Source organism: Neophocaena asiaeorientalis, unplaced genomic scaffold (assembly GCF_003031525.2).
Source record: "Neophocaena asiaeorientalis asiaeorientalis breed wild unplaced genomic scaffold, Neophocaena_asiaeorientalis_V1.1 scaffold30, whole genome shotgun sequence".
In the NCBI taxonomy this organism is placed as follows: Eukaryota; Metazoa; Chordata; class Mammalia; order Artiodactyla; family Phocoenidae; genus Neophocaena; species Neophocaena asiaeorientalis.
In genome coordinates this window covers 16,851,209-16,861,450 of record NW_020174923.1, presented here as the reverse complement: position 1 = coordinate 16,861,450, position 10,242 = coordinate 16,851,209, and the positions used below count along the sequence as shown (strand labels likewise).

Here is a 10,242-nt window from a genome sequence, read left to right as displayed (position 1 = left end):
GGGGGGGGGGGGATGCCTTAGTAACAAAGACTCTAAATATAAACGCCATAAAATAAGTGAGTTATACATTTGACTACATAAATGTATTTTAAGAAAACTTGTGTGGCCAAAAATTATCATTAGCAAAGTCAAAAGACAAACTTTGACAAGGGATTACAACTCATGTAATAGACAAAGGTTGATTTTCCCTACAGAAAGACCTCTTGGAAATCAACAAAGAAAAAGACCAATAATTCAACAGATAAATGGGCAAAGGATAGGAACAGGCCATTCACAGAGAAAGAGAAGCAAACAGTCCTCAGATATGTAAAAAGATGCCCATTCTCACTGGAAAGAGGCATGCAAATTCAAGCTACCTTAAGATAATACATTTTCCTGTCAGATTGGCAGAAACCAAAATTTTGATGACACTCAGTCGGCAAGGCTGTGGAGAAATAGTCGTGCTCATTTGCATTGGTGGGAGAGCAAATTGGTATAAGCCCCACCCACAGCAATTTGGCAACATCTAACAAATACCTACTGTTTACCTTTCAACCCAGCAACTGTACTTCTGGGATTTATCCTCGATTTACCTATGCAGGTGTAAAAGATTATTTATTATAGTGTTGTTTGTAATAGCAAAAGATAGGACACAATCCAAGTGTCCATCAACAGTGGACTGGTTAAATGAATTATGATACGTCCCTACAATGGGAAACTATGTAGCTATAAGGAAGGATACTTTCTGTGTACAATCTCCAAGATACACTGTTAAATCAAAAGGGCAAAAAATAACAAGATGTAGGACCCTGTGTCCTGCATACAATCTTTGTGTAAGAGAGACAGAAAACAATCAAATATATATTGATACCAGTTTGTGTTTGTATAAAGAAACTCTGGAAGAATAGAAAGAATTAATAAAAGTGGTGACTTTTGAGCCAATGGAGAACAGGGCATGGAAGCAACGGTGTGAGAATTATTGCTATATACTTTTCTTTTTTTTTTTTTGCGGTACGCGGGCCTCTCACTGCTGTGGCCTCTCCCGTTGCGGAGCACAGGCTCCGGACGCGCAGGCTCAGCGGCCATGGCTCACGGGCCCAGCCGCTCCGCGGCATGTGGGATCTTCCCGGACTGGGGCACGAACCTGCGTCCCCTGCATCGGCAGGCGGACTCTCAACCACTGCGCCACCAGGGAAGCCCTGCTATATACTTTTTAATATTGCTTTGATTTTTTTTAAGCCATGTAAGTATACTACCTGGTTTAAGAAAACAAAAACAAAAAACACCTTGAGGCTATTCGAAAGATAGAGGGCTGGAAAATATAATTACAACATGAACAAAAAATAAAAACTCTTAAGGAGATTCAAGTAAGGCACAAAAGAAGGAAAAAAAGGACTATTTTAGAACTTAAAATATATTGTTGTACTACTAATTGAAGGAGAAGAGAGTCACTCTTGAGATTCAAATGTGTGGCCTGGGAGACCAAGCAGAAAAATACCTCAAACCTCAGAGCAAAAGCACATAGAGATGGAAGTACAGAGGGAAAAGATAAGAAACTGGTGGGATCCCGCCAGGAGAGCTAACATGCAAAGGAAAGAAAAAGTAAAAGAAACAATAATCACGTAACAAAAAGATTTCCCTAAGCTGGAAAAAGACCCAAGTCTACAGACTGACAGTGCTCTGAGAGCTCCAGATGGGTTGCTGAGAAAAAGAGTCCTCATCACACACAGCCTCTACAACACACTGGATTAGGAACCCCAGGGAAAAGCAGGAGCCACTAATGACGAGCAAAGTGCAGCAGGACAACAGATTAACAGGGAGAGAAAAAGGGAATCAAGAGCAACCTGACTGAAGGGGAAAAGAAAACCACAAGGTAAACCAATAAATGTAAAATAAACCATTAGTGGGACTTCCCTGATGGTTCAGTGGTTAAGACTCCACGCTCCCAATGCAGGGGGTCCGGGTTTGATCCCCGGTCAGGGAACTAGATCCTGCATGCCGCAGCAACTAAAGACACCACGCGGCAACGAAGATCCCCGCGTGCCGCAACTAAGACCTGGCGCAGCCAAATAAATAAATAAATAACAAAATAAAATAACATAAAATAAACCATTAGTGATAAAATCAAGGACAGTGTATCAATTGTTAAATGAAATGTGAACAGATTGAATTATCCCATTAAGAGACAGCTTGGGTTTTAAAAAAAACAGTGATATGATATGTACAAGAAATACACTTTAAAAAAAATGATAATGGTTGAAAATAAAAGGATACTGAGAGACCAGCAAGTGCAAAAAATAAAATAAAATGAAATAAAAAGGAAGCGTGGCCATATTAATAACAGAAAGGTGGAATTTCAGGTTTAAGCACTAAGCAGGATAAAAAGGGACATGGCAGAATGATCCAAAGGCACGATTTGTGATGACAGGACGGTCAAAAGCTGTATGCTCCCAATAGCATTACAGTTAAACAGAAAAAGCAACAACTATTAAAAGTACAAGAAAAGGGCTTCCCTGGTGGTGAAGTGGTTATGAATCCGCCTGCCAATGCAGGGGACACGGGTTCGAGCCCTGGTCGGGAAGATCCCACGTGCCGCGGAGCAACTCAGCCCGTGCGCCACAACTACTGAGCCCGCGTGCGTGCCTAGAGCCCGTGCTCCGCAACAAGAGAAGCCACCACAATGAGAAACCTGAGCACCGCAGCGAAGAGTAGCCCCCTCTCACCGCAACTAGAGAAAGCCCACGCGCAGCAACAAAGACCCAACACAGCCAAAAATAAATAAATTTTTTTTAAAAAGTACAAGAATAAATTTACAGAGAGAATTTGAGTGGGAGATTTAATAAACCTCTACCAGAATCAGAACAAAAGACAAAAAGAGAAGCATACAAAGGAAATGCATCTGAATAACATAATCAATAAACTGGATTTGATACATATGGACCCTTACCTCCCTTAAACAGAAAATGTATACAGTTTTTGTAGGTCTATGAAAATCTTTGAAAACTTAAAAAGGAATACTTTCCTGGTAAAATATGAAAAGGCCAAAATTAACTAGAGAACCCATGGAAAACTCGAAAAGACTAATTACCATTGATGAGAAGAAGAAAAAAAAAATCTGTCACTGCAAAAGCACCAGGTCCAGAAGGTTTTGCAGGAGGCTGAACTGTAGAAACCGTTAGGATTCACCTCTGACATCCCCTCCCTGGACAGGAGGATTGTAGATTTCCCTTTCGCCTGAGAGATCCCGGGAGGGGGGCTTCTCGGACGTGCCCCCCACAGCACCATGCAGTGGCATTCGTCACAGAATACTGTAACTGTCATTTACTTGTCAATCTCTCCCCCTGGACAGTAAGCTACCTGAGGGCAGGGACCACCTCTGATTTTTCATTGTCTCCCAGAGCCTGGTAACATCACCTGCCATTTACTGAATCAAGGAACGTGGAAGTGAAAAAGTACAGCATAATTGTCAGCATGCTGGGATACCTGTAAAACTCCCCAACCTGTAAGCCTAGGAAAGCAGAACGCATGGAGAGAGACCCAAACCCCAAATCATTAGATTGAAGTTCCCCCTCCGCCCCTTTATCCAAATATTTGCAATGGGGTTAAACTATGTTTATAGGGAAACAGTAATTTACAAGTTCAGACAAGGCGAGGAGCACTCCAGTGTATAATGAGGAGTGAAGATGGCTGGCAGGGTCTGGAGGCAGGCCTCTTCTGGGCTTCCTCTCTCGGGCCCAAGTGGGCCCAGCCTCCGGCACAGACATGAAGCCTAGACATGGAGTCCTGGCCCACTCACCTTCATGCTCACGGTGGACCTGCAGGCAGGGCAAGGAGAGGATGCAGGGCGGCACCATGGAGCCCAGAGCCTGGGCTGGACAAAGGGTCCTGCAGGCCTCACCTTGCCTAGGCAGTAGCTCTGGAAATCCCCTCAACACCACAATCCTTCCTCAATTTGGAAACAGTCTCCGAATTTTAGCAAGCACCCCTTCGTGGGACCCAGCGCTGGGAGCCCCATTTCCCTCAACACCAACCAACATCAACTATCCCCTCGCTGATCCACTTAGATCCAGCTCCAAATCTCCCCAACACTCTACCGTGGAACCTTGACCATGTTCTGATCATCAGCTACCTCCGGTCATGATCATGGGCTCTCCCGTGCCCAGGACCTGGCACTGACTGGCCATCGGGGCTGGCATTCAGTACCAACTGCCCGACCCCTCCCACTGTTGTACCCACAGCTCCAGGAAGGGCAGAGAAAATAGATACAGAGTGAGGCCAGCTGCCGGCGCCCAGGAAGGAAGTGTGGAGGCAGGTGGGCTTGCCGCAGGGTTGTCTCAGGAGGCCTGGGGGCTGAAGGGAACCGGATGAAATGAGGCCCAGGCTGGGGGAGTGGGGGAATCACCCAGTGACAACAGTCTGCAGGGTGGGAGGTTGCTCCTTTCTGCCTTGGGGGCAGTGGGCAGGGGGGGCTCTCAGTGGGCAGGAATGTGGGGTGAGGATGGGAGGGAGCTCCCCAAGAACCTGCTCTTTCACAAACCAGGTCATAGGCTGGGCAGTGGGGCTCCCGGGCCAGCCTGGGGCTGCAGGTGAGTCATGGGGAGGGTGAGTTCAGGCCAGGTGTCAAGAAAGCAGCTGGGCCACCCCAGGGCAGCTGCCCTTACTGGGTGGGGGTGGGCTGAGGTGTTGGAAGGAGGGCGTATGGACAAGGGGACTCATTAGGTCCTTCGCTTGGCCTCGGCTCCCCTGTTCTTACCAGCCCCCCGTTTTAGAAGGCCCCCTGGCTGGTCCCAAAGGGGGATCCAGGTGGGTCAGCCCAAGGCCAGTTCCCTTATCTCCATCACAGCTGCCTGGGGCTGCCCCTGGAGTCTGTCCCAGGGAGTGCATGCCAGGGCTGGGATCCAGAGAGGAGAGTGGGGCACCTGGCAGCAGGGGTCACCGGGTGGGTTCTAGGGTACAGGGAAAGGCCGGGAGGGGAGTCGGGGAGAGCGTGGGAAAACCGCTGTGGCACGTCCCTCCTCCCCCCAGGGTCCCAACTCCTTGGGAGGCGAAAGGTCACTCACGGTTCCTGGCAGAGGAGGAGGGAGCAACGAGGGCCCTGGGGTTCCTTCCAGTCCAGAACCCGCTGTGCAACCTGCGGTGCCTCCTGGGCTGTTTGCACAAGCAGCTGCAGAGGCCGGGCTGTAGCGCCTTCCTCCCTGCGGCCAATGCCCCGGCAGCAGGGGCGGGCTCCAGTCCAGGTGGCCGGCCTGGGCCTTCCCACCTCTGAGTCATCTTGGGGCAGCGATGGTGACCGCATCCTGAAATCCCAGAGTCAGGACGGCCCATCGCCCGGGGGTGACCCCGCAGCAGCCACCGGGGAGGAGTCTCAGAGGCCCCTTCCTCACCGGGCTTCCTTGGGCCCTCAGGGCGCCTCCCAGCGGGTGTGCATGGCTGGCGGGGATACAGTCCTCCAGCTCACCTCCCGCCTGCCTCAGAAGGGTGTGCTTCTGCCCCCTTCTGGGGCATCTCATTCTCAAGGGGAGCGTTTGGAATCCCTGCCTCCTCCGTGCCCCCATGCCCACGGCTGGGCACATACGGAGCACACAGAAAAGTGAACACTTGGGAATCCCCTGGCGGTCCAGGGGTTAGGACTCGGCACTTCCACTGCCGGGGCCCGGGTTCAATCCCTGGTCAGGGAACTAAGATCCCGCGAGCCGCGCGGTGCCACCAAAAAATACCCAAAAGTGAACCCTTGTTTGCCTTGGGCTTGTACTGTCCTTGCTGAGAACAGAGTGGCCAAGCCTGAAAGCCACCTGGCTGAGACTGAGCCTGGTAAGGGTGGGGTTTGGGGTCTGGAGGCCTGCAACTCATCTGGAAGCAGCCACCTCCTGGCCGTGTGACCTTTGGCCAGTCACTAAAGCTCTTTGAACCTCTGTTTGCACTCGGGACAAACGTGGGGGAGTACCCATGCCTGCCTCCCGGGCTGCTGGGAGGATGAGTGTTTGAGAGCCCACAGGACCGTTAGCCCCTTTGGGACAGGGACCGTCATGTCTTACCATGCTTTGTGTCCCGGTGGCCAGCACACGCTAGATGCTCACTGTGTGCTTCCCCAGCCAAGTGAGTGGTTAATGACGAGGCTATGAAATGCCCCACGTGGTACAGGCTCCTCTCTTGTGGCGGGGACAGTCCCTGCCTCTGCCAATTGTCCTGCCCTCCTCGCCACCATCTCCCCCTGTCCAATGGCCCATCAAGTGGACACTGTTCCTACCCTGCCAATGACCCCATGTCACCTCCATGCACACATCCTTGCTCCTCCTCAGAGGAAGTAGGTCCCTTCCCCTCTGCTCTGGGTCCCTCCCTCACTCCTTTCTCCCGGGATCTCATCCCTTCAACGACCTCCTCACCATCCTCAGCCTCCCCCTCTTCCTGCCCCTTCACTGAGATTCGGGGGAGTCTCCACCCTAGATCTGCACCCGCATCTGACCGCACGGGTCGCCCTCCCCGCTAAGCTTTTGAGAGTTGTCCACATGCTATCTGTGTCCTCACCTTCATTTCTCTGGCCCTTTGCTCTCTGCCTTCAGCAGCCCCTTGACCCCTTGACCAGCTTCTGATAAGGTGACCGCTGACCTTCTGGTGGCCACTACCGATAAATGTTCGACGGTCTTCATCTAATTTCTCTTTTCTCTGGACACTTCCCCTCAGCTTCTGGGTCAGCACCCTCCTGCTTTTCCTCTTTGTTCCCTGACTGTTCTTTCCCCTTATGATCCTCTCTCCTCCCTCTGTCAGTCACTCAAATGCAATAGCCCCAGGGCTGTTCAGGTGCTCCTATCCCCAACATTCCCCACATTCTCTCCACACCCATGGCTCCTCCATCACAGGCTGAAGGTCTCCTCCTGGACGGCAGCCCCAGCTATCCGACTGCCTACTGGACCAGGCAGGGCCAAAGTGGGCACCGCGTCTTTCCTCCACCCCTTCCTCCCCAGTTATCCCAGCTGTGAACAGCACCACCGTCTGCCCCAGAGTGCAGACTGGGAGACTGGAGATCCTCCTGATTTCCCACCCACCCCACCCCCCAGACCCATCAGCCACCAGGTCCCGCCAAGTCTACCTCCCAAATCTCCCATTATCACTGCATGCCTGGGAGACCATGAAGGTCCTCGTCATTCTCCAAGACCCAGCCACAGGGGTTTTTCCTCAATCCCCCTCGCTTCTCTGCTGAAAGCCTTCCAACAGCTGCAGGATAAAGTCCAAATTCCTGGCGAGAGCCCATGAGCCCCGGCTCGGCAAGACACCATCCACTCCCGACCCCAAGCCCCCATTCCTGAGCCCCAGCTGTAAGGCCCCAAAGGTGCCGCATCTTCCCACACCTCCACCTCTGCCCATGCACCCAGAGTGTAGCTCCATTACAGGTGGCCTGTGTCAGGCACTGAAGTCCCCTCCTCCCAATCTCCCATCCCAGACAGTGAACCCCTCAGAGCTGGAGCTGTGCCTCAGTCACCTTTAGATCCAAAGGCTCACCTGGTGCTTGGCAGGTGTTCAGTCAATTCACGTGAAGTGAATGGAGGGGAAAGGTAGGACCCGCTTCTCCTGCATCCTCCAAGGAGAAAACAGGCAGGCTCACCTTTCAGGAAACTGCTTCTCTAAATGCTATCTTGAACAACTGACAGCAGGGTGGGATTTCCTTCCCAGGAGGGAACCACCTGCCCACCCCTGGAGTTTGTCAGGGATGGGGTGTCAAGGGAAGCCCACAGCTGACACTCGAATAAAGCACAGTCACAGGGAGTGTGGTATTATACCCATTACACAGGGGAGGAAACAGGACCAGAGATGCTAAGTGACTTGTTGGGGTCACACAGTGAATTAGGGCCAGAAGTGGGCCTGGGCAGAGCCTCTCTGCCAAAACCCAGGTGTCTGGGAGACACCCCAGTTCCTCCCTGTACAAGCGCTACCCCCACCATCACCTGTGCCCACATACTCCTAATACACCGCTGCAGCTGCCACAGCTAGAGAAAGAAGGGGCAGTGACCCTGGCTCCTGGGGTGATTTCTCCTCTCAGGAGGTACCAGGATGCGGGGAGTGGGGTGGGGTGGTGGTGTCTCCTCTCCCTCTTTCTCCCATCTTGGTCCTGGGCTCATGGGTGAAGCCCCTTGGGCAGACCTGCAGAGCCCCGGCTCATGGTAAGGGGGCTGGCTCTCCTCGTCCCTCTTCAACACATTCGGCAAGGCTCTGGGCCAGGCCCTATGCCAGGTGCTGGGGTTCAGAGAGAAAGGCCAGTCCCCCACCTCAAGGATCGAGGAGTGCACCTCCAAGGGCCAGACAGACATTCCCGCCATCACAAGGACAGAGAATGTGGAAAGGCCCCGGAGTGTGCCGCCGAGAGCCTGCTCAGTAAACGGAGGGGCGCCGGGGAAGGGGTGCTGGCATCCAGCCATGTATTCCAGAGGAGCTGTCTGGTGGGTTAGCAGAAGCGCTTGGCTGAAGGACTCGCCCCATCCCTGCTCCGCCCCCGCAACTCTCCCAGCTCCGGGTCTGGGTCCCGATCTCCTTCCCCACCCACCGCATGCTGTTCTCCGCTCTGGCCACCAGGGGGCGGGTTGGTCCTTGCAGAAACCTTAGCAAAGGTGGCGTGCACCCGGAGGAAAAGACACCCAGTGGGACCTCAGCCAGTCTTGGCTGACCGCCTACTACGTGCCAAGCACTTCCACGCTTCACTTCGTTTAAGGCTCTCAACGCCTCGAATCCTTTGGTATTGTTCTGCATGTACACAAGAGGGCATCGTGGCCGGGGGAATGAAGCGGCTTGTCAGGAGCTGGCAGGTGACCCAGCAGAGTCAAATTCGAGTCTCTGCCTCAAATCCTGAACACTGCACCATAACGAGACCGGGCGGAGGGAAGACCCAGGAACCCACAGATGGGGACGGTGCCTCTTTCTTCCCAGACTCAGTCCCTGAACGTGGCAGGCATCAATATTTATTGTAATCATATTGGGTCCAAAGAAGGAAATCAGAGACTCACAAGCTTCAGGGGTCATCCATCCCCTACCCCCTTGATCTAAACACGAACTGAGACCCTGAGAGAGGAAGTGGATTGCCCATAATTACACAGCTGTCAGATGTGGCACATGTCAGAGGGGGCCTGTGCCCTCCACGCCCCCACCTCTCCCTGAAAAGTCCCTAAACTTGAAGAAGTCCAGGCCGCCGAAGTATTCTGAGGATGTAAGAGTTTTAAAAAGGTGCTCTTATTTTAAATGATATTTAGATAAAAATTTTAAATTTCCCAAATTTACATAACCGAATTCTGAGGCAAAAAGAACATCCTCGCAATAACTCGACTTCTTTCTGAAACAAAACCATCGAAATTACAAAAAAAAAAAAAAAGGAACTGAAATGTTGGAACCAGTCAAAAAAGGAAGCAGAGCCCTGACTTTCACATCCATTATCTCCTCTGACGCCCAAGCTCATGTGAGAAAGGCGAGGCAGGTAGAGCCGGCGGCGGCAGGTCCACAACCCCCTATTTCATTCTGGATACGTTTCGGAATGGTTCGGATTTTAGGAGGATAACTGGCGCACACACCTGCCACAGGTGACATAACTCTCCCTGCAAGGCTTGGGCAGCAGCCTGTAATCGGGTTTATTTGCACTTCTGCAGCAAAACTTGAATATTCACACTAAATGGGATAAATTAAGGCCATCCACGGCCGCACATGGTTCAAGTCAAAGTTTGCCATCAGCTGAGTTACAAAAACCCTTTGGGCTCCAGGGAGCTTTGACGTTTGGGAATTGCAGCTAAGAGATCGTTAGTAAGCCTGTACCCCTCTCGTTTCGTAGTTGGGTAAAGTTAGGCTCGGTGTGAGCGGTCCAAAGCCGGCGGACACTGCTGCTCCATGGAGCCCGATGCAAGACTGAGCGGGTCTCCTAGCGCCGCGCGCGTAACTCCCGCCCGTCTGCCCGCTCCCGGCTCCCCATGGCGTACCTGCTCCGGGTGCTGCTCCAGCGGCTGGCCGCGCACGTCCTGGATGGCCTCGTAGACGTTTTCGGAGTTGCTGCCCGCCGGAGGCCGCGGGCACAACCAAGAGCCCGCCACGCTGCAGGCCTTGAGGCTGCCCCCGCTCCCGAGGAGACCGGCAGGGGGCGCGGCGGTGCGGGCCAGGTCGTCCAAAGACTGCGCGGGCCGCACAGGTGCCATGGGCCTCGTGTACAGGCAGGCGGGCAGGCAGGGCGCCAGGCTTCGGCGCTGGGTTGCTGCGCCGCGCCGAGCTAGGCCGCACATGGAGCCCGCGCGGCCC

General features: G+C 52.9%; 1 protein-coding gene across 1 annotated transcript in view; it reads right to left on the bottom strand.

Annotated features, from left to right (window-relative positions):
* Positions 1 to 10,242, bottom strand: part of ARHGAP27 (Rho GTPase activating protein 27) — a 32,819-nt gene that overhangs the window by 19,715 nt on the left and 2,862 nt on the right. The window contains 1 exon segment of the mRNA XM_024760795.1: positions 9,930 to 10,242. This exon segment is cut by the window's right edge and continues 15 nt beyond it. Within this exon segment, the coding sequence (XP_024616563.1) occupies positions 9,930 to 10,242 (313 nt within the window).